The 25,673-nt window shown below is 40.4% G+C and overlaps 1 protein-coding gene across 1 annotated transcript in view; it reads right to left on the bottom strand.

Annotated features, from left to right (window-relative positions):
* Nucleotides 1-221: 221 nt before the first annotated feature.
* The window catches only part of UPP2 (uridine phosphorylase 2), a 40,024-nt gene continuing 14,572 nt past the window's right edge, over nucleotides 222-25,673 (bottom strand). The window contains 8 exon segments of the mRNA XM_004428405.1: nucleotides 222-412; nucleotides 415-510; nucleotides 11,952-12,056; nucleotides 12,059-12,097; nucleotides 14,260-14,393; nucleotides 14,395-14,485; nucleotides 25,364-25,405; nucleotides 25,408-25,471. Of these exon segments, the coding sequence (XP_004428462.1) occupies nucleotides 222-412; nucleotides 415-510; nucleotides 11,952-12,056; nucleotides 12,059-12,097; nucleotides 14,260-14,393; nucleotides 14,395-14,485; nucleotides 25,364-25,405; nucleotides 25,408-25,471 (762 nt within the window).

Here is a 25,673-nt window from a genome sequence, read left to right as displayed (position 1 = left end):
ATTTTTTAAGAGACAGGGGTTTTATAAAATCACTCTATTATGATTTTAGCGTGTGGATGAGAACTACAGTCATGCGTCACTTAATGACAGGGATATGTTCTGAGAAATGCGTCATTAGGTGATTTCGTGATTGTGCAAACATCATAGAGTGTACTTACACACACCTAGATGGTATAGCCTACTACACACCTAGGCTGTATGGTACTAATCTTATGGGCTCATCATTCTACATGTGGTCTGCTGTTGACTGAAACATCATTATGTGGCACAGGACTGTACATGAACGTGCCACAAAAAATACATGACTTCAACATTCCAACTTGAACTACAAACTTGCAGGAAAAGATGGAGCTGCCCAGTTCTGATGTCTGGTCATGAAGTCCAAGCCACTGTTTGATGAAGTTGGAGATAGGAACTGAAGCTGTTGCTAGTACTTTACCAGAACATCATGGGGCACATTGATCTTGTCACATTCAAGTCTGTCGAGAAGTGTCACACAGACTATGGTGGCTAGAAGAGCAAGTAACACCATTACTGAACAAATGGGTTTATCCTTTGTGTAGAAACATTAGCGAAACATCGCAGTCTCCCTTGCACCTGTACTTTGTGTTATTTTCCCTGTCACGTAGATGCAACCTGCTGAACCCTCTAGCCTCCTATATAATTCATATTTCTGTGGACTACCACCAAACACTCTATCTAAATAAGTTAATTGAAATAATTTTAAGCACTCTCCCTTCTCCTTTCCCCTACAGTTGGCTAGATTAAAGCTTGCGAAAGCTTTGTGTTCAAGATAAGAACAAGGACAGATCTTTGCCATCTAAGACATACAAGCCTTCAGCTTTCCATCCTATTTCCAGTTCTTCGAGAAGGCATTTCTTACTTAAGGATATAACTGGAGAGCTAGCCATTATTCCTGAGATGACATTTGACTCCTTGGTGCAATATTTGAGTTGGCTGCTGCAACCCTTGCTGAAGAGTAAAGTAAATAGGGAGGAGATAGAGAATGCTGACCTCAGGAAATACCAATAAAGGTGAGTACTGACTCTTATGAAATTTGAGAAGAAAAATAGGAAATGAAATGCTTATACACAAGAATCAGCTCCATGAAGGAGCAATTTTATTCACATTTAGTTTCTAAAGAATAGGAATAAAATCTCATGATAGGTATGGTACTAGGGGAAAAGAACAAACACCTTTTTCTAAAAAAAAAAGAAACCGTCATTTTTGAAAAGTCACCATGAATGCAGCATCTTTGGTTTGGTCCATCAAGAAGAACCAGAGGGAAAAATTGGATCCCCTACAAATTCTTTATTTTCAGTTTCACGTGAAATCTCTGATTTCAAGGAAGGTGGTTACACACATTGAAATCAGTGTCAACGACTTTGAATCGATAGCAGTGTAATAACCTCCATCTGTATCGTTTTTCAAAGGATTTCAGTGTATATGGGATTAGATGTGGCCACATTAACAAGCTTTGAGGGCACGGAGATAAAATTGGGCATGCAGGTAATATTTATTTCTTTGACCTCCCCACTGTTTCAGACTTCTTTATAAGATCTGGGCTTGGGAAGGAGAATTGTACTGTAATTATGATGGGTGCTATTTTTTTTGTTTAGTTTAGTTCTTGCTGTATGCTGGGCATTTATGATATCATTTAATCCTTACAGCTGTACCATGAGTTGGGTATTATTTTTATCTCCTTAAGACAGATGATGAAACAAGGGCTTAGGGAGGTCAAACAGATGGCCCCATATGACACAGCTAGTAAACAGCCAATCAATTCCCAGCTTTCTAAAGTTCTGAGAAGAGCTTTCCACCTTCCATCCACTCCTCCCCTGAGCTGGCATATGGTGAACCATTACGCAGACCTGCCCTGACCTATCGGTCAAACTGACCCTTCTAGTCAGTGAAGTGAAAAGCAATGAAAATATTCAACTTGAGCTGAGTCAAATATTTCATCACCCAAGACCCTATTTATTCAAAACTCACTCGGTTGTAAAGCAACTTGGCTGAGCAGGTAAACAAGCAAATGGAAGGGCTAGAAACTTCCCCAGCTTTTCAAGTTAATGATCAGCAAGTCTGTGAAGCCTGACATGGGCTGGTGGTAGCAGGGAAAAGTTGAAAGTCCTTTTCGAATCCTTCACTTGGCAGAAGGATAAAAGGAAACCCGTGCTCTATACTTTCCAGAGTGGGAGCTGACTTTACTAAACGTCTTTTCTGGCGATTTCAAGGGTAATGCCAAAGATGGAAAAGAGCAGGTCATAGCAATCTCAGTGGTGTTGTCTTGACCCCGGAGGCTCCATTAACAAGCAGCATATGATAATCTTGTCACCAAAAATTACTATTTCTAGGAGTAACTAAAGGGGACTAATTACCCAAAACAATTTGTCAAAATTAAGCCTGACGGCTTTGCTGCCATAATCTTCAGATTGGGCAGAGAGGGTGGCTCCTGTGGAGGGACACTCAGTGAGCAAGCTGTCACCAAGGCGGTTGTCAGCTAACTGACCTCAGGCTGCAATGTGATGGGAACACACCAGTATGAACATGAAGCTCAGCTGTACCAGGAACTCCTGGTGACTCTCCACTCTTTGGGGTCATTTATGGCCCCTTTGAGAAACTGACGAAAGTTGTATCTGGAACGTCTTTTCATAAAAATACAGATATGCATATACACACAACCTAGTCATGTATAATTTTAGGGGGTTCAGGGGTCCCTGAAGCTCACTCATGAATCCTTAGGAATCCATGGACCCCATGGCCCCCTGCTTTAGCCCAGCCCTCTGATTCAGAATGGACTTCCGGGAAGGTTTTCCCGTGAACTGGAGGCAAAGATAGCAGGGCTGGGCACGCATTCCCCTGTGCACAGCAGAGCTGGAACAGGGCTGGGCCTTGGAAAAGGCAGGGCAGCAAAGGCGAGACTTGGAGTTCCCAGCCTGTCCCTCATGACTGCTGCTTTTCCACCTCTCCCTGACCCTTTTCCTGGCCCCCTTCACTCCTCAAGCTTTGAGTTTATTAAGCAGACTCCATCTTTACTCCCTGTATGCCTGCTATATAAAGCATAGGAATCTTAGCAATCCAGAGCCTTGGACTTCCTCATCTCCTCTGAGACATCAATCTCAGGCTGTTGGCTGCTGACCAAAAACCAAGCAGAGAACATTTATATTCCAAGGGGCTGATCAAAGCTAAGAGGCATAGGAACAATTTGTTCTTCTAGATTGGTGGTTCTGAAAACAGGCTCCACTGGCCACCTTCCTGAGAACCAGAGCTTGTTAATACTGCAGATTCTTAGGCTCTATCCCGGACATAGAGAATTAGGGGTGGAGGTAAGACAGGGCAGGGAACCTGCATTTTAAAAAAATAAACCCCTTCCCAGTTAAATTATTTGCACATTAATATTTGAGAACTACTGCTTTAAAGATTTTAACTCTGTCCCTGAATCTAATCAAATTACAACAAATGTACATACCAGGACCCTAGTATTTTAGTTTCTCAAAGAAATGCTGAATTGGACAGAATCAAGATTTAGCATTACACTCTATCAAGAATTGTCCCATATCTTTTGTAAAAGTGTTATTGAAGACAATGTCCATTATAATATAGCTAATAATTTCACTTAAGTTTAACATTTGGATAAGGTTTTCTTACCTCAAATGCTTTCTTTTATTAGATAATGCAAGCTGTGTAACTCAAAGTATTTCTTTTTTCAGCTTGACTTCTAGGAAACTCTAGGAAAATCTAAGTATTTAGATTTAATATTACATTCCCAGGTATCCTCTTTGATATTGAGAACTCCCCAACCATTCCCTTAAATATATGCCTCTTATTCTCTTTACCTTTGCTTAAATGATATAATACATTCATCTTTTATTGAAAGCTTCTGCTAATGCATTTTCAAAAGAGGGGACTGTGCAAATAATCTGTCAATAAATAAATACATTACTTTCCTACACCTTATGGAATAGGTGAGGGAGTGGGGTCAGGAGACAGGAAACCTCAGTTCTAGTCCATCTCTCTTTTGGTCTAGCAGCGTTTCCTCAAGCAGGTCTCTTACACTCTCTAGACCTCATTTCGTTCTCTGAGAAAGGAGTGGTTGGATCTCGGATGTCTCTCCCATGTCCACACCCTCAGCTTGTGGGCCTCACATCATCTTCTTGGTGTGAGGACCATGCTGTCATCTCCAGGAGGTCCAGCTTCAACCTTGGGGACTTGAGTTGCTGCTGGATGCTGGACTCCCAACCAGAGGTGAGTCAGGGTGGGCAGAGGATGGGGCCTGATATGGGCGGGTGGGGGCTTCAGCAGGGGGAACCCAGGCAGCCTCACTGGGGTCAGAGAGGGAGGTCACAGGTAATGCCCATCACACAAAGGGTCAAATCTGTGGGCTTAAGGGGTCCTCTAATGTGTGAGTGTGTTGGTAGTTGGGGAGGAAGGAGTGGGATAGAGGGTAGGAGAGTAGAATTAAAACAAATCAAAAAAAACTGTAGACACTGACCTTGATTAAAAATATGTGAAAAATAATGAAGCAAGAGGAAACAATATTTTTTTAAATCTTGTCTTTGTAAAAGTAATAAATGAGCTACTCACCATTTATGCCTGATTCCCCAGATACACTGACTGATTTTGTTGCAAAATAATGGCTTTCACGCTACTAAGTCAACTTAATGCTTTATGTGATTCCAACTCTAACCATCTTGATATATGCTTAGCCCTTAGGGTTTGCTTGCTGAAGTAGCACAACTATCTGCTCATAACTTTTAAAATAGAAAAATAGACATTGTTTTTTTTGGTTCTTCTGAACAGAGACTAGGGACCTTGTGTACCCATGGAGGCTGCTGGGAGAAGCAGCAGAGCGTGGTACAAAGGGGCCTCGAGTCAGGCAGATCCAGGTTCAAATTCCAGCTCAGCGACTTACTTATTAACTGTGAGAACTTGGGAAAGTTAGCCTCTCAACCACAGTTTCTTGTTCTCTTGTGAGGGTGAAGAGAGCTGCATTTGGTTGCCTCATTCCCTTATGTAATAATTTTTCAAAACCTTGATTTTTCTCCATTTTAGTGTTAGGAAATGCTCCAGCTCCAGACTGAATATGATCTTTAATCCTGTTGTAACATCTTTTTTACTTTATCTGTATCACTGTGTAGTTCCCAGAGCCCAGTATCCTTTATTGCTGGGACCAGCATAAGAACATAGAAGTGGAGTTAAAGTCAAGATTCTGCTCCCTTTCGTTGAACTGTAATAAAGTAATATCATGAAGACTGAATATATCCCCAGAGTTACCAGTATCTGTCAAAAGAAATAACACTGAATTATTCCTTTACCCTAAAGAAAAACCACTGTGAGTGCTGCAAACAACTAGAGACACAGAAGAGGATTTAAGCAGAACCTAATCTTAGATAAATATTAGGTTTCATATATGGCCATGCAAGCAATTGAGTGTCAAAAGGCAGCACTGTCTTTTAAAAATGGATACAAATTGAACATACTTATCACAAGTTCACAGGGATTATCATCTTTAATCAGGCTTTTAAGGATTTAATTAAAGCAGATTTTGCTTTAAGAGAGGAACAGATGTATGCACATTATAAAATCATAGATGAATGCATTTATGCAGCATTGTACAGTGGTTTTACATTATTCTGAAGGTTCAGCCTTTCAACGTAGAATAATTTTGTGAATGCCACTATTTCCTTTCACCCGAATCTTTGTTAAAGCAAGAATGGATCCCCACAACTCATTTCCAGGATGACGAAATCAGGATAGCAACAGTGATTTATGGGTGTCTGTGGCCTCATTTTAAGCAGTTTGTCCACCTATCCAATATCAAGAGATCCAGGGGATACAGATATAGCAGAAGTATTTGCATGAACCTTACAGCAAACAGAGGCTTAACTTTAAGGCTGTGCCTCTTCCTATTTGGACAATTAGGAGGAATTCCAAAGCCCCCTTTAGACAATTTCAAGCCACTAACGTGGCTGGAAAATGAAGGAACCATTCTTCAAACCAAACTTAGTTTGCTACAGTCATTTTCCATGATTTATAAGAGTCTGGTAGCCATTCTTTTCATTCATTTATTCATTTGTTCACTAATTCTTTTGTTCATTCATTTAGCAAATATATATTGAATGCCCATATGGCAGACATTATTCTAAGTGCTGGAGACATAGCAAGAAAATGACAAACAAGGTCCCTGTTCTCATGTTGCTTACATTCTAATGGAGAGAGATACTATATACATACCTTCGTGCATTAATATATGTAAAATAATGTGTAAGTTTATTTATAAAGAAACCAGAACTATAGTCTATAGCAGTAAATATGATACAGAGAAATGAAGCAGAATGAGTGAGTGAGTTAGTGAGTAGAATGAATGCAAGTGAGTTTACTTTAGGTAGTCATGCAAGGCCTCTCTGGGGAAGTGAGATTTATGGTGAGATCTAATATCAGTTATAAATATAAGAAGCAGTAATCCACATGGACCCAAGACCTCCTTGTACCAGGTGGATGCAGAAAGCTTTGCTTCTGCACCAGTGCAAACTCAGTGAGCGACTCCTCTGAGTTAGGACAATGGGTTTCTAGAAGACTCTTGTTTAAATAAAATGTTGTTATTTATAAGCTGAGAACATTAGCCATCATCACCTTAGTAAGAAGTCAGATTGCTTATCCAGTCGTCTGGTAGTATTAAAGAGACAGAAATGGCCATTAAAGAAGTGTGCCTGGAAAGACAGGGTGTGGTGGGCTGTTACTAACAGTGGGAGTAGGATGGAGTAGGGAGGAAGTACAGGCCTGGGGGGCAAACCGCAGCCTGTGAGCCCTGCGTTCTTGGTGCCAGGTGAAATCTATTTTTCTGTGTTGCTTACCTTTGGTATATCCTCCCTAACTTCCTCTATGTTTCAAAAGCTGCTTGCAAAGGTTCTCGCAGCCCTACCCCAAAGCTAGCTTTTCTAGCCCACACAGAGTGGGTTGTAAGTGGGTTACAATCAAAAGGTGCCAGCTTCCAAGCTTCACTGCTATGGGGGAAGGATGTTATGAAGTGGTGATGGAAGATGGGAACATGATAGAATCATATGCATGGGGGTTTTGTCTGTGTCCTTGGTGGTTGATCCTCCAGGGGCGCTGTACCAGGAATTCATCTTTTAAAACAGTGGTGTCTGAGGGAGATAAAGAGTCCCTGCCACCGTGAAGAAATTTGGACAGAAATATGCCAAAGAACTACAGAATTACAGAGTTACAGATGCAACATTTTGAGTGAATGTTGGCAGCCCAGAAGGGGTCGGCTGAACAAAAAGCCTGCAGCAGTGGCCTGGAAGACAACTATTGGCAGGCTGAAATCAGCTACTGGCAGCCACAGAAAAAGGAAAATGCAGCAGAGAGCAGGAACTACAGAAAGCTAGAGAGGAAAGAGTCTAGGAGGGCGCCTGCAGGTGGCAGAGAGAGCAAGGTCACAAGGATTTGCAGCAAGGACAGAAAGTCCCTCATAACAGAATGACTTCTCTGAGGTTTTGGCAACATCCTTAAAGAGAGAAGGACTTGGGTCCAGGGTTCACAAGCCTAGAACTCTCCCTGGCTGCCAATCAGAACCTCTTAAGAAAGAACTGATGGTCATCATCAAACTTACATGAGGGCAGCACGCTTGTAAGTAGGCATTTTATGTTTAACTAAACTGGTTAACAAATTCTGGTCCATTTATAAATTATGTGGAGACATGACTCCAGTGACGAATTGTTGTTTCTATAATAAAGAAATGTGAGGAGGCATTTCCTGGAGCAGAAGTATCTGAATTCAGGTATTCTTGCAGACTGGCTGCTGATTGAACTGCTGCTCAGGCAAAGTCAAGCTGCCTCCAGCTGGAGCTCCCACTCTCACTAACTTATGGGGAGAAAAGCAGATGTTATTGTTTCTCTGAAAGAAAGTATTAACGATGACCTCCGAAAGAGGAAAAGGATGCATTTGCTGTTCTTCACCCATATATTGTGAAGATTTGCATGTACATATATTCTTCACCCATATATTACAGGGATTTGCATGTACATATATTCTGAAAGATGGGAGTAGTTAAGGATAGTGGTTCTACAATTAATCTCTTCTTATGAAATATAACTTTCCTCTAAAATGTATTTTTAGAAATGTCACCACATACATTTTGTTTGTAGTTTTGTACATTAAAATTGATTGACTATAAGGATAAATATTGGAATTAAAATTCCACTTGTGATCAAATGAAACATTATCATGCTATAATTCTTTACTTCTTTGACAGTTTCTTCTCTGGGTGCCAGGATGCTACACTCTCCAGGTGTACTGCCAATTTCACTGGCCACTCCTCCTTAGTCTCCCTTGCTGGATCTCCCTCATCTCCCCTAACTGTTAACATCTAACCAAGGACGTCTTCTCATCTGTTTCTATGTTTATTCTCTTCACCATCTCACCCATTGCATGGCTTTAAATGCCATCTATATGCTGTCAACTTATAATTTTACTTCTCCAGTCCAAATTTCTCATGTAAACTTCAGATTCATAAATCCACCTGTTTACTTGGCCTCCGTTTGATGTCTACTACCCCCAAATTTTCACCTAGTTTTTTTCTATCCCAATTATGATAACTCCATCCTTGTGGTTGTTCAGGGCAAAAACCTGGGAGTCATTCTTAACTCTTGTCTTTCTCTCAAAATTCACATCAAATTGTCAACAAATTTTGTTGAATTTGCCTTAAAAATGTATCTAGAGTCTAACTACTTCTCACTACCTCCACTGCTATCACCCTGGTCCATCATCTCTACTGCATTAGCCCTTTTACTCCTCTCCCTGCTTCTGCCCTTAGCCCCAGTAGGCTCGTCCCAACTCAGCAGCCAGTGTGATCCTGTTAAAAGCACGTCACATCTAGTCACCTCCCTATTCAAAGCCCTCTAATGGCTTCCCACTTCGCTCAGAGTGAGGGTCACAGTGACCACAAAATCTGCACCCCCGCCATCTCCTACCACTCTCCATTGCTGTCACTCTCCTCCAGCCACACTAGTCTCCTTGTTCCTCCAACACATTCTATATGCTTCTGCCTGCTGTCCATAGATTTGCATTTCCCAGACTGCTCTTCCGCCAGATATCCATGTGGCATTTTCCTAAATGGTACCCTCTCTGTGCACCCTTCTCAACCATGCTATTTCAAATTATGGTCTAATACCTCATCATCCCTGTTTCCTTTCCCTGCCTTATTTTTCGCCATAGCACTCTTCAGCGTCTAACATATTACTATGTTGTTATACCTTACTCTTTATTGTTGTTGTTTGTCTCCCTCACTAGACTCCATAAAGGCAGAGATTTTGTCTGTGTTGTCCGCTGCTGTATCCCCAGTGCCTGGGCACTCGAGCCGCTAGTTGATGCACAGGAGAAATTCCTTCTTTCTTTAGGAAGAAAACGATTAAGATAAATCTTATCAACCAAAGATCTAATTTAAAAAAAAGTCTTCTTAGTATTGTGTCATGCACTCAGTAGGCATGCTATAAAACACATTCGAATCGATGACATGTCTTATGGACTTTTTTTCTGAAAAAAAGATAATTGCTGTGTGAAATGCAAAACACTGCAGTCTGAAAAGAATTGCTCCAACGTTATCTTGGACCTCATTGTTAATACCTGAGGACTGCTTCCCACTCAAAAACATTATTTTAGATGATGCTATTCTGCTTTAGATTGGAATTTTTCATGGTCAATTTAATAAAGAATATTTTATTCACTTTGCAGCTTTTCTCTCTTCCATCAATAATGTTTACAATTTTTTATCTAGAGGATGACTACGAAAATAATTCAAAATCACAAAGAATAGTTATACTGATTGGTGCTCACGAAAATTATATTTTCTTCAATAGGTTTCCTTAGTGCTGGTCAAAGGTTAGTGATTCTATTGGAATAATTTCACCAAAAATAAAAATGCATGCCACACCCATATTTGGTTTCTAAATACCATTCTCCACCAAAAGGAACCACAGCTTCTTGGAGAAATGGCTGATTCCATACCTGAGGCAAGGAAAGTGCAAGTTGTGCCTGAGAATCCTGTTGTGCCTGAAAGCAAGAAAATTCTCAAGAGCTAATAGGATTATGTCAAGAGGACAAAAGAGTGCACTAGAAGGGGTTCTTCCTGGCCAAATTTGGGATAATTTGAGTATCAAAAAGAATAATGACAGGAGCCACCAGGTGGCATAGTGGTTAAGTTCGGCATGCTCCACTTCGGTGGCCTGGGATCCCGGGCTCGGATCCCGGACATGGACCTATACCACTCATCAAGCCATGCTGTGACAGCATCCCACATACAAAAGAGGAAGATGGACACAGATGTTAGCTCAGGGCCAATCTTCCTCAAGCAAAAAGAGGAAGATTGGCAACAGATGTTAGCTTAGGGCCAATCTTCCTCACCAAAAAAAAAAAAAAAAGAATAATGACAGAAACCATTTATAACATTGATTTGAACAAAATTCACAAAACAGTAATGACTTCCCCCACCAAAAAGAGATTGAGAGAGAGAGAGAAAGGAGTGTGAAGAAGAAAAGCTCTTCTTAATGAAGAATGTCAGCTGACAAATGTAGGAGGAATGATGGAATTAGAAAATCATCATTTTGCAACCCATGCTAAAATTGTGGGTGAAAGACTGTCGGGTTACGGGATATTCACACAGTGCCAAATTATCACCCAGAGATTACTTGCTGTCTACAAAGAGAACACTTTAACTTTTCAGTGGAGAGAGGTGGCAGTTACCGCTTGAACCAAGTGATCCCACTCAAAATGACTCCTAGGGGATGATCTTCACGTGACATCTCTCTGATGTGATACAATGGAAAGTTTACATTACTATGAAGTGTTCTTGCCACATGGCTGAATCTAATCAAGCCACTAGACTTCACTTCCACGTTACAGGAAAGATGCAGATGTGAACAAGTGAAACCCGTGATGAAACACAAACAAATCTAGAACCTGGGATAGTCTACAAGATAACAGCCTTGACTTTTCAAAAAATCCATTGTCATGGGATAAAAGAAAAATAAGGGGACTATTCTAGATGTAAAAGGTACAGAGCTATAACAACCGAGTAATACAGTGTATGAAGTTAAGTTGATATAGGATAAGAAAAAGATCTATAAAAAATATTTTTAGGGATATTTAAATGTGGAATGGATGTTAAGTGATGTTATGAAACTATTTTTACTTTTCTTAGCTTTTTTTCAGTTTTATATTGGTATTGTGGTCATTAGGAGAATATCATTCTTAGGAAATGATGCTGAGGTGCAAGAGTTAAGTGGCATGATATTTGCAATTCATTTACAAATGATTCAGGAAAAAGGCAAATAGATGTGTGTGTATATATATACAGACATATGTATGCATACACATACATATGTCTGTATATATATAGAGAGAGAGCACGCACAAATGTGGAAAAATATTAAAAATTGTTGAATCTTGGTAAAGGGTACCTAGGTGTTTATTATACTATTCTTTCAGTTTTTTGGTATTATTGAAATTTTTCAGAATAAAAAGTTGGGAAAAGCAAAAATACATGTAACTTAACTTTAAAAACACACTATTCCACTGATGTTTTGCCCCTTGATGGATTATTTTACAAATATTTTATTTGCATCATGTCTCAATAAATTCAACTGTGATAGAAAATAGCCACTGCCAGGATGAAGAAAGCAGAACTTGCTTTCAAGTCCTCAGTACATAACCCACTAGCTGGTAATGGAAGGCAACTCATTTTTGACCCTTGACGCTTGGTTTCCTCATTTGCATAATGGGAATAATGTCTTGCCCACTCATGACATTAGAAGATAATGCATACTATAAACAATTATAAGGCATGCATTCAGCCCAAAGTAATATATGGCTGGATTCCTTTTTCTTCTCCTGCAGAGTGAAAATGTCTTCATGAAAGAGGAGAGTTTGACCCTAGGTATTCATGAACAGCTTACCCTTTACACCACAAAGTCTACACATGGCCACAAGCACTGTAGATTCTGTTTCAATATGCCTGACACTGGCTTTCTACGCTCCCTTCAAATAATCTAACTTTTTTCTCTGTAAAAGGAGCACAGCACTCCATCTAGTTGACCAAGGCCTGAAAGAGAATGGAAAACATTCAGTGACTTGATGTCCTACCATGGTGGTAGTGGCACCTCTAGGAGGCTCGCTGTCAGCCCAAGTGCTCTGTAGCTGTCTCTAACTCTTGGGCCTGCTCCTAAGGTAGGATAAACCCAGCCATCTGAATCTTCCCATCAGAGGACCTGGAACAAGGCTGTGCTCAGCTCAAGAGTCTCATATGTAGAGAGGAGTCTCCATGGTGCTGAGCGCCCCAGCTCCTGGGCAAGTAACCATTGAGTGGTTGCAGCAGCCAGCACTGTCAGGGCCAGCATGAACTGGAGGGTTGCTGAGAGATCTGCCATTGAGGAACCTCTCAGGTTGCTTCTGTGACTGGAGGATGGCCCAGGGATGAGTGCTGGGGGAGAAGAAGAGGCTTCAAGCCTCAGTGATGCTCATAAGCTACTTGAGGATCAGGACGGTGGTGTGGGCATTGCAGCTCTCCATATGCCATCATGATGGTGGTAGCCATTACAGACAATTGATTTGTCCACCTTCTTCCCTGCCACCCGCCTCTCTGGCTGCATGCCACCCTTTTGTGATCACTGTTTCCCTTCTAGGCTGTTCTTAGTGTTCACTTAATTTCACCCATATTGACTATTGGGGACAGAAGGAGGTGGAGGAAATCTTGATGCTATTATTCTTTCTCCACCCTGCATGTACTGGGAACAGATCTCCGCACTCCCCACCCCCAAGGATGGCCCGATTGAAGTAGGTGGGCCAAAGCTCTGTCCCCATCCATTATTTCCACAATCCTCTTTTGGCTCCCTTTCCTCTCTTTTCCTCCCTTTCCTCCATCTCTTTCATGCCACTTCCACCCTGGCTGTCTGCTTCTCCTTGTTCCCTCCTCTAATGCCAACACCCCTAATGCAGTGTTATTGAAGCTGATTCAAACTCAGATGTCCCAGAACAAGCAGGTAATGTGAACAAGGTCTGCCGGCTCTGGGGGGAGCAGCCTCACCTCAGCTTCAGGGAACGTAGCCCTGGATGTGGGCCAGGGCTTGCCAGGGCTGCCACGAATATATTATTTTATATTTTTTATGTTATTTCAAGAAGCCCCCAAATCTGGATTTTCATATGAAATCTCCCGAAATTATAAATGTTAGCAAAATAATTCACATTTTAAAATAATACTGTGCAGGCCAAAGAAAACATCAACTCTAACAGGCTGTCATTTGCAAGCTCTGGCTTAAACTCACTGGAGGCTCTCCCAATGAAGGGGCCAGTGGCCAACGAGAGAGGATCTCAACCCTATAAGAGCCAACATTGCTCCTATTTTATAACACATATGTAGTGACACCACCTTTACTAACTTGAAGTAAAATTTATAGATAGTATAGCCTACCTCCATAAACAATTTTTAAAAATTTGATATGATACCCTAAGTTTGATCCAAAGGGAAAAGAAAAATAACTTAAAATGAAATAATACATAGTTTGATGAACATACTCAAACACAACTACACTACAAGATTTCTAGAATGCCCTGCAAGGAATGGTACCAACCCTGGTTAGATTCTTTCTTCTGGAACGAGCAGGGTCTGTCCGTGAGGGTGTGTTCTCCTGGCCCCTCTCCCCTTGTAGAAAGAGCTGCTACTTGGCAGTCACCTTCAATTTGTCCCTAACTTGATATGAAGACTCTTTGCTCATGGCCAAGAGATAAAAGAACCGCTCTCCCAACACCCCATCGCTTTGGGATTTCCTCCCCCAAACATTTCTCCCTGTTTCCTGGTCCTCCCTCTTTCCTGGGTATCAGATCCCTTTTCAGGTACAGGTGAATGTACCTCAAAATAGCAGAAACATAGAACCAAAATATTCCCCTTCTCCCAGAGTCAGCAATTTAAGTTAAAGGCGTAAACAGAGATAAGATTTTGCTAACATCACTAATTGCATTTTAGTATTCAATTTGTTCTTGGAGGATTAAACTCACTCTCAATATAAATTCATTACGGGTGTTTCTCTGCTGCTTATTATGTCCTTACATTCCTGTGCTTTAGTAAGTTAAAAAGGCTGTTTCAGTTCCTTTTTTAATCCCCAACTATTAATTTTCTAAAGTGGAGTTTTTAATATAAATCATGGGTTTGAGTAACAAAGAGTTGCTGGCAATTTTCTGTTGCTTTCACAGTTTATAAATTATTCTCACTTTTATAAAAATCATAAGTACACATTGTATGTCCAACGAGGGTTGGGAAGTTGGCAATTTCTTTGTTTCAGTTGAATAGTTCCTCAGCCAGTTCCTTGTCAAGTTCAGTACTTCAAATGACGATGTTACCAAGTTACCTGTTCAAATGGGGCTGAAAGAAGGTCTATGACTGTATCCATTATTACAGCAGACCCCCGTGCAATCCCTGAAACGTGGGAATAAATAGGTGATTACAGAAGAATGTCATTTAGCGTTTACTTCTGGCACATAATCTGTAATCTATTCTGCCAACATTAATTAATGCTAGTTGCTAATGATTCTCCCTACTTTCATCTTTTAAATTATTTTCTTTTCCAAATGCAATTAAATAATAACATTCAGAACAGGCATTTACGTTTGCTGTCTTTCCAGATTCACATTTACAATGTGATGGGGTTTAGATTTCAAGACAAACATGACTCTTAGACATGCAAATTAGTACCGGCCTTCAGGCTCAAATTTGAATAAATTGGGTCAGGAATAAACTAAATGAGCCTGCCAGCAAGTAGCTTTCATAAAGTGATGTGGCTACTTGATATTTCATCTTCTCTGCAACTCCTTGATTACTGTAATTTCTTTGCATCTCTATACCCTCTTTCTTCCGATTCTTGTCACGTCCATTCCCTCCTCCCCTCTCAGACCCCATGTAAATTAGGTCTCTTGGCTGACCTTCCATTGCTACAAAATCTGGCTTGGTTATAGGACACAGGCTTACTTGATAAACCATTTTCTGCCAACTATCATTTTCTCTGCCTGGAATGCTCTCTCGTCCTCCCTCCACATCCTTTCATCAGACTAACACCAACTCATTCTTTAGGTGTCAGCTTAAGCCACTTCCTTCAAAAGGCCTGAATCCATGGAAGGGGAATAAAAAGTTAAAAGCAACACAGATAGGATATATTCAGTTTCCCCAGATCCAGCTTTGACCTAGTTTATGACCCATTCTGATTTCTATTTAGAGCCTGGATATATATTAAGAGTGCCCTAGACTCCCTCTGTCCTAAGATTCATCACACTTTTTATAATTACTCATTCTTTTGTCTATTTGCCTGATAAAACATAAGCTCTATAAAGGCAAGAGCAATATCTGTTCACTGTTATCTCCCCAGGTCTAGCATTATGCCTATTACAGTATAGGTATTCAATAAAAATTTGTTGATTAAGCGAATGCGTCCATAGAGATGCCATAGAGCAGAGATCTGCAAACTACAATCCATGGGCCAAATCTAGCCTAACTTTGTAAATAAAGCTGTATTGAAACACAGCCACATTCATTCATTTATATATTGTCAATGATTTCTTCCACACTACAATGGCAGAGTCGAGAAGTTGTGACAGAAACCATATGGTCTGTAAAGCCTAAACTATTTACTATCTAGCCCTTGACAGAAAAAGTTTACCAACACCTGCCATAGAACATAGCCATATTGTTCTGGGTTTTTATAAATTCCAATATTAATCAACACAGAGTAATTACAGAAAACTTTAGAAGATCCAGCTAGAGACCCAAGGTGGGCTCTGATGATAGAGCCTTGGTGGGTCAGATACTTTTTAAGTAAGTCAAACAAGTGACTCCTTGAATTATTCACAATGTTCTAAGAATAAGAATGCGGTTGGGAGGGCCGGCCCCGTGGCTTAGCGGTTAAGTGCGCGCGCTCTGATGCTGGCGGCCCGGGTTCGGATCCCGGGAGTGCCCCGAGGCACCACTTCTCCGTCCAACGCGAGGCCGAGTCCCACGTACTGCAACTAGAAGGATGTGAACCTATGACGTACAACTATCTACTGGGGCTTTGGGGGGAAAAACTGAATAAATAAAATCTTAAAAAAAAAAAAAAAAAAAAAGAATGCGGTTGGGAAGGAAGTTGAAAATGTGTGCATCAAAAATGATGTTATTTGAGAGGTGTCAAGATGGCAGCATAGGTGGACTCTGAACTCACCTCCTCCCATGGACATACCAAATTTACAAGTACTCTTGGAACAATTACCCCCGAGAGAGAACAGAAAACTGGATAAAAAGAATCTCCATAACAAGGGACAGTCCTGACTGAGGTGGAAGAGGCAGAAATTCCTTTCTGGAGAGAAAAAAAGCCACCTTTGCAAGCCGCAGCACTTCATGGCTGGCCAGGAGCAATCCTAAGGTAAGCAGCCTTCCCTGGAAGGGTGGGAGACCTGAGGGGGGATGCATTACTGCTATAAGCATCTTTTGGACTCAGCACAATCAATACAAGTGTCATAATATCTGGCTTTGCTGGCTATTAACTACAACAGAGAATACTCCCACAAGAGCTGTCAGACATAGGGCAATAAGGCAAAAAAAGCCAGCTTTTAAAGTGCCCATGCACAAATTCACCCACTTTGGAAAGCAACCTAAAATCACCAGAAAGAAAGATGCAGTCCTTTGGTGAAAAGAGACTCAAGTGATAGGCTCTAGGTGCATCTCAGTGAGAGGTGAGACCTCTCCAGGGACTGAGACATTGGTGGCAGCCATTATTGTGACCTAGCACAGGCATGCTGACACAGACGCTGGCAAACACCATTGGAGTTCTTCCCCTAGCCTATTAGCCCAGGGTCTGCCCCACCTACTAGAGCACCAATTTAATCAAACTCAGCCAGGGCAGGCAGGCCACCCTAGGGACTGGCCCCACCCAACAGCAAGCCCTTGGGCAACTCGTGGGCCTGCCTAGGCTGGGTGCCTGGATCCTCTGTAGCCGGGTAACTGGGTCTGCCTCTGTGGGACAGAGCATGTGTGAGAAGCGGGTGGAGTAGGTGGGGCCTCTGCTGTGGGGAGACTGGGTCCACTTCAGGGGGCCGGGACATGTGCATGGGGTAGGACTATGTTAAACAGTGTGTGTGGCCCTGTGGATGGGGGTGCTTGTCAGCTGCAGAAGACTTGTGCTTATCAAACAGCCACATAGGGGATCGGCCCCACTTCCCAAAGCCTGAAGTAATTGGATGCTCCGGTGCCTGGGGCCAGCCCCACTCAGCTGCAGTCCTGAGACAGCTGACTGTAGAGTCTTGCAGGCTGGAGGCCTACAACAATTGTAAGCCCCTGAGCTTAGCAACAACTCATGCTGGGGTCCTATTCACTTAACAGAAAAACTGCAACAGAAATGTGCTATTAGACCTTGCAGCCAAATGTGCTGGGCTCCCCATACGCAATAAAGTGACTGAAGGGTCCATAGCAGCCATACGCAGCTGAGCATTATGACTAGCTGGCCAAGGGGACAGTCCAGCCTCCCTGGGCGCCTGCAACAAGAGCAACCCTGCCGCAACAGAAGGGCACACATAGTCCACACAGGGGCCACTCCTGGAACATTTGGAACTGGTGACAAAAGGGAAGCACACAGCTGGGCCTTATAAGGTATCTCCTACATAAGGCCACCTCTCCAAGATCAGGAGATGTAGCTGACCCACCTAATACATAGATATAAGCACAGAGAAAGAGGCATAATGAGAAGGCAAAGGAATATGTTCTAAGTAAGGGAACAGGACAAAACTTCAGAAAACGAACTAAATGAAACAGAAATAATCTACCTGACAAAGAGTTCAAACAAAAAGTCATAAGGGGGGCAGGCCTGGTGGCATCATGGTTAAGTTTGCGTGCTCCGCTTCAGCGGCCCAGGGTTTGCAGGTTCGGATCCTGGGCACAGACCTATGCACCACTCATCAAGCCATGCTGTGGTGGTGTCCCATATATAAAATAGAGGAAGATGGGCACAGATGTTAGCTCATGGCCAATCTCCTTCACCAAAAAAAAAAGAGTCATAAGGATGCTCACTGGTCTTGGGAGAAGAATGGATGAACTCAGTGAGAACATCAACAAAGAACTAGAAAATATAAAAAAAAACCAATTAGAAATGAAGAATACAATACTGGAAATGAAAAATTCACTAGAGGGACTCAACAGCAGAGTAAATGAGATAGAAGAATGGATCAGCGAGCTGGACAAAAGACTAGAGGAAGTCACCCAAGCTGAACAGATAAAGGAAAAAGAAATTAAAAAGAACAAGAACTGCCTAAGGGATCTCTGGGACAACATCAAGCACACTAACATTTGTATTATAGATGTCCAAGAAGGAGAAGAGAGAGATAAAGGGGCAGAGAATCTATTTGAAGAAATAATAGCTGAAAACTTCCCTAACCTAAGGAAGGAAACAGACATCCAGGTACAGGAAGCACAGAGAGCACCAAACAAGATGAACCAAAAGAGGCCCACACCAAGACACACTGTAAGTAAAATGTCAAGAATTAAAGATAAAGAGAGAATTCTAAAAGCCTCACGAGAAAGGCAATAAGTTACATACAAAGGAAACTCCATAAGACAACCAGCTGACTCCTCAGCAGAAACCTTACAGGCTAGAAGGGAGTGACACAATATATTTAAAGTGCTGAAAGGAAAAAACCTACAGCCAAGAATACTCTACCCAGCAAGGTTATCATTCAGAATGGAAGGAGAGATAAAGAGTTCCCCAGACAAGCAAAAATTAAAGGAATTTATCACCAAGAAACCAGTCTTACAAGAAATGTTAAAGAGACTTATTTAAGTGGTAAAAAGAAGACCACAAATAGGAATAAGAAAATTATAAAAAAAAAAAAGTCAATAAAATCACTAGTAAAAGGTAGCAGATCAACCACCTATGAAGATAATATGAAGGTCAAAAGAGAACAGTACTAAAATTACCTATTTCCATGATAAAAGGGTAACAGATACACACACATACAAAAAAACGGTTAGATATGATATTAAAAACATAAAATGTGGGAGGAAGAGAATAAAAGAGTAGAGCTTTCATAAAGAGGTCAAACCAAAGAGAGCATCGACTTAATATAGATTGCTATATACATAGGTTATTACATATGAACCTCATGGTAATCACAAACCAGAAACTTATAATAAATACACAAAAAATTAAGAGAAAGGAACCCAAATATATTACTAAAAAAAGCCATCAAACCACAAGGGAAGAGAGCTAGAGAAGAAGAAAGGAACAGAGAAGAACTATTAAAACACCCAGAAAAAAAGTAACAAAATGGCAATAAGTACATACTTATCAATAGCTACTTTAAATGTCAATGGATTGAATGCTCCAATCAAAAGGCTTAGGGTGGCTGATTGGATAAAAAAACAAGACCCGTATATGCTGCATACAAGAGACATACTTCAAACCTAAAGATACTCACAAACTGAAAGTGAAAGGATGGAAAAATATACTCCATGCAAATGGCAATGAAAAGAGCTGGGGTAGCAATACTCATATCAGACAAAATAGACTTTAAAACAAAAACTGTAACAGGAGGCAAAGAAGGGCACTACATAATGATCAAGGGAACAATCCAACAAGAGGATATAACACTTGTAAATATCTACGCACCCAATGTAAGCACCTAAATATATAAAGCAATTATTAACAGACATAAAAGGAGAAATAGACAGTAACACAATAATAGTAGGGGACTTTAACACTCCACTTACACCAAAGGATAGATCATCCAAACGGACGATCAATAAGGAAACATTGGCCTTAAACAACACATTATAGCAGATGGACTTAGTAGATATATATATATGGAACATTTCATCCAAAAACTTCAGAATACACATTCTTTTCAAATGCACATGGAACATTCTCCAGGATTGATCACATATTAGGCCACAAAACAAGTCTCAATAAATTAAGAAAACTGATATAATACCAAGTATCTTTTCTGACCACAATGGTATGAAACTAGAAATCAACTACAGGAAGAAAATCAGAAAAGCCAGAAATATGTGGAGATTAAACAGAAAGCTGCTGAACAACAATTGGGTCAATGAACAAATCAAAAGAGAAATCAAAAAATACCTGGAGACAAATGAAAATGAAAATACAACACACTAAAATTCATGGGATACAGCAAAAGCCATTCAAAGAGGGAAGTTTATAGCAATACAGGCCTACCTCAACAAACAAGAAAAATCTCAAATAAACAATCTAATAGTACACCTAAAGGAACTGGAAAAGGAAGAACAAACAAAGCCCCAAATCAATAGAAGGAAGGAAATAATAAAAATCGGAGCAGAAATAGATGAAATAGAGACTAAAAAAAAATAGAAAAAATCAGTGAAATAAGGAGCTGGTTCTTTGAAAAGATAAACAAAATTGACAAACCTTTAGCTAGACTCACCAAGAAAAAAAGAGAGAAGGCTCAAATAAAATCAGGAATGAAAGAGGAGAAATTACAACAGACAACTTAGAAATACAAAAGATTATAAAAGAGTACTACAAAAAGCTATACACCAACAAATTGGATAATCTAGAAGAAATGGATAAATTCTTAGAATCATACAACCTTCCAACACTAAATCAAAAAGAAATAGAGAATTTGAATAGACCAATCACCAGTGAGGAGATCGAAACAGTAATCAAAAACCTCCCAAAAAATAAAAGTCCAGGACCAGACAGTTTCCCTGGTGAATTCTAAGAAACATTCAAAGAAGACTTAATACCTATCTTTCTCAAACTCTTCCAAAAAACTGAAGAGGAGGGGAAGCTTCCTAACTCATTCTACGAAGCTGACATTACCCTGATGCCAAAACCAGACAAGGACAACACAAAAAAAGAATATTACAGGCCAATATCACTGATGAACATCGATGCAAATATCCTCAACAAAATACTAGTTAATTGAATACAATAATACATTAAAATGATCATACACCATGATCAGGTGGGATTTATTCCAGGGATGCAGGGATGGTTCAACATCTGCATATCAATCAACGTGATATACTACATTAACAAAATGAAGAATAAAAATCACATGATCATCTCAATCAATGCAGAGAAAGCATTTGACAAGATACAGCATTCGTTTATGATAAAAACTCTGAATAAAATGGATATAGAAGAAAAGTACCTTAACATAATAAAGGCCATATATGACAAACCCACAGCTAATATCATTCTCAATGGAGAAAAACTGAAAACTATACCTCTAAGAACAGGAACCAGATAAGGATGCCCACTTTCACCACTCTTATTTAATATAGTGTGGGAAGTCCTAGCCAGAGCAATCAAGCAAGAAAAAGAAATAAAAGGGATCCAAATTGGAAAGGAAGAAGTGAAACTGTCATTATTTGCAGATGATATGATTTTATATATAGAAAACCCTAAAGAATCCACCGAAAAACTTTTAGAAATAATAAACGAATATGGTAAAGTTTCAGGATACAAAATCAACATACAAAAATCACTTGCATTTCTATAAGCTAACAACGAAGTAGCAGAAAGAGAAATTAAGAATACAATCCCATTTACAATTGCAACAAAAAGAATAAAATACCTAGGAATAAACTTAACCAAAGAAGTGAAAGATCTGTACACTGAAAACCATAAAACAATGCCAAAAGAAATTGAAGAAGACACAAAGAAATGGAAAGAGATTCCATGCTCTTGGATTGGAAGAATTAACACAGTTAAAATGTCCGTTCTTCCTAAAGTAATCTACCAATTCAATGCAATCCCTATCAAATTTCCAGCAACATTTTTCACAGAAATAGAACAAAGAATCCTAAAATTTATATGGAACAAAAAAGACCCTGAATACCCGAGGGAATCCTGAGGAATAAGAAGAAAGCTGGAGGTATCACACTCCCTGATTTCAAAATATACTACAAAGCTATAGTAATCAAAACAGCATGGTACTGGCACAAAAACAGACACACAGGTCAATGGAACAGAATCGAGAGCCCAGAAATAAACCCACACATGTACGGATAGCTAATTTTCGACAAGGGAGCCAAGAACATACAATGGAGAAAGGAAAGTCTCTTCAATAAATGGTGTTGGGAAAACTGGACAGCCACATGCAAAAGAATGAAAGTAGATCATTATTTTATGCTATACACAAAAATTAACTCAAAATGGAAGACTTGAATGTAAGACCTGAAACCATGAAACTTCTAGAAGAAAACATAGCAGTACACTCTTCAACATTGGTCTTAGCAGCATATTTTCAAGTACTATGTCTGACCAAGCAGAGGAAACAATAGAAATAAAAAACAAATGGGACTGCATCAATCTAAAATCTTCTGCATGGCAGAGGAAACCATCGACAAAACGAAAAGACAACCTAACAATTGGGAAAAGATATTTGCAAACCATATATCAGATAAGGGGTTAATATCCAAAATATATAAAGAACTCATACATCTCAACAGCAAAAAATCTAACAACTAGGGGCCAGCCCTGTGGTGTAGCGGTTAAGTTCGCGTGCTCCGCTTGGGCGGCCCGGGGTTCGCAGTTTCAGATCCAGGGCGTGGACCAACGCACTGCTTGTCAAGCTATGCTGTGATGGAGTCCCATACAAAGTAGAGGAAGATGGGCATGGATGTTAGCCCAGGGCCACTCTTAATTGACAAAAAGAGGAGCATTGGCATCAGATGTTAGCGCAGGGCTAATCTTCCTCATACACACACACAAAAACAAACTAACAACCCAATTAAAAAATGGGCAAAAGATCTCAACAGACGTTTCTCCAAAGAAGATATACAGATGACCAACAGGCACATGAAAAGATGTTCAACATCATTGGCTATCAGGGAAATGCAAATCAAAACTACAATGAGATATCACCTCACGCCCGTCAGAATGGCTATAATTAACAAGACAGGAAATAGTAAGTGTTGGAGAGGATGTGGAGAGAAGGGAACTCTCATACACTGCTGGTGGGAGTGCAAACTGGTGCAGCCACTATGGAAAACAGTATGGAGAGTCCTCAAAAAGTTAAGAATAGACTACCATATGATCCAGCTATTCCACTGCTGGGTATTTATCCAAAGAACATGAAAACACAAATGCATAAAGATACATGCCCCCCTCTGTTCATTGCAGCATTATTCACAATAGCCAAGACTTGGAAGCAACCTAAGTGCCCATCAAGGGATGAATATATATACACAGTGGAATACTACTCAGCCATAAGAAATGATGAAATCTAGCCACTCGTGACAACACGGATGGACCTTCAGGGTGTTATCTATCCTAAGCAAAATAAGTCAGAGGGAGAAAGTCAAATACTGTATGATCTCACTCATAAGTAGAAGATAAAAACAACAACAAACAATCACGTAGAGACAGGGACTGGATTGGTGGTTACCAGAGGGGAAGGCGGGAGGTGGGAGGGTGAAAGGGGTGATTAGGAGCATGTGTGTGGTGATGGATTGTAATTAGTGTTTGGGTGGTGAAGATGATGTAATCTACACAGAAATCAAAATATAATTATGTATACCTGAAATTTTATATAATGTTATAAACCAATGTTACCGCAGTAAAAAAAAATGATGTTATTCACAGGCCATCCTAATTTTTAGATGCATTAGAACATTTACATCGTGGTTAAAATCTCTCAAAGGCTGAAATACTATTTAATTGAATACTTTATCCTCACCAAGTTTTGTTGACTCTTCTAAGGAGTGGTAATATCAGCAAAGGAATAAGCTGTGCCTCCTTCATCTCCAAGTGCAATGCTGCTTAAAACAGAACAAACACATCTGATTCATCTTATTGATAAACTAAGAATTCTTAAAGAGGACAAAACTTCAAAATGAAGGTATCCACAATAGCACAGTGCTTTAATTTGCCACCGTACCTAGGCCTTCATTGTGATGCTGGTACTGCCTATATGTATCATGTTGCCATGAAACAAAAAAACCTAGAGTTCCAAGGCCGTGAGCTGGATGGTCAGCAGAGTACCTTGCCCATGCTAGATACTTGTTAATATCAAGTGGCAACCACCACACAGGATGGTACACTACATGGGCGTGGGCTATAGAGACAGATCCTTGTATTCCACAACCCAAGAATTATAAGCAAACTTAACAACATGTTATCCATTTTATCCCCAAATGCGTTGTTCCCTACTATTGATTATTTGGGGTAACACTGGATAAACTACAGTCCAGAAGGATGCCTGATCCAACAGTGATTGCTAACATTCTCCTCTTGCTAGATGGACATCCACAGTTGTCGTTCTCTAGCTCATCCTGAGGCCTTGGCTGGACTTTATTCCTGTACCTGTGATGTGGAAATGGTACTGTCTTTTTGAACCTGTCTGTTTCTAGAGAAGCATGGCTCAACCACCTGTGGCTCTGTGATATTGGACAAGTCATCTCTCTAGTTCTTTGAGGATTTCTGAGATCCAGTCTTGGTCCAAAAATGTGTAATTCTAATACCCTTTCTCTCCCAGATCTCAGCTTTTTTTTTTTATAATTCCCATTCAGTTCTGTCACACTGTCAACCAAACCTTTCTAGTTACAATGCCCTGTCTGTTTTTGCATTTGGTGACACAGTAAGAGCATCCCCGTCATAAGATCTGCTCCTGAAGAAAAGGTTGAAAAAGAAAGAAGTTTCCTCAGAACTTGACCTCAGCCCCGTGTGGAAGCATATACAAGGCCCCTGACCAGCTGCCTCACCAGCCAGGGAAGACAGTAGAAGGAGAGGCTCTGGGAAAACCTTAGGAAGCATCACTGGGCCCTTCCCTAAAAGCCCAGCCTGACCTCTTCTGGTGTGTTAATGAGGAAAAGACCCTGCCAAGAAAAGAGACACAGTCACTGACAGGAGCTGAAAGCAATGTTTTCCTAAGAGCTATGAAGTCTGCTTATTTAGCTGACAAACAAGGCAAATCCTAGTGATTATTTTTTTACTTGAAAGTGCTTATTTCTGTCTCTTATAAAATTCTTAAGCCTCAAAATTTATTCTAATGCTCAAAACTTACTCTTATCCTCAAAATATATTTCCTAGCAATTCTTCCACTCTTCCCCTTAAGAACACCTCAGTCCATCTGGGCCACAGGCAGTGGGATCTCTCACGCCAGGTTTACATGGAGAAAAAAAGAAAGAAAAAAAGGAAATATATCTTTAATTTTCTGTAAATTTAAATTTCTTTAAATTTCCTCAAGTCCAGCCTCCTGACACTTGTTAGCCCATCTGTGTTTCTGCTGGGCTCTGAGTATGTTGGTGTATTTTGGCAGCTACCCTGTAAGGAACAATCATTTGGATTTAATAGTGGAAATCAATCCATCTGATCCCCTAATGTACCAATTCTGACCATGGTAACATCACAGCACTGGCATGGTACAGTAATTTGATGAGTTCATGAAGCATAATAGAAATGGAGGGGATGCCCATGCCATGCTGTTGAGAGAAAAGAGAAAGTCATTTACATCTCGCAAACTGATATATGCACAGGACATATTTTCTTCCTTCATTACAAGTTAACAGCCCTCAGATAAATTTACATAATCATTATGACTGTGCCAAAGCTAAGGAAAATGTAACTCAGCTCTAACTGACGCCTACATGACATGCTGATGGATGTGTCCATCTGTGAGGATCA

The sequence above is a fragment of the Ceratotherium simum genome, chromosome 9 (genome assembly GCF_057802395.1).
Source record: "Ceratotherium simum simum isolate JZ-2026a chromosome 9, ASM5780239v1, whole genome shotgun sequence".
NCBI classification, from domain to species: domain Eukaryota; kingdom Metazoa; phylum Chordata; class Mammalia; order Perissodactyla; family Rhinocerotidae; genus Ceratotherium; species Ceratotherium simum.
Note: the sequence above shows the minus strand (reverse complement) of the source record. Positions and strands in the feature narration are given on the sequence as shown.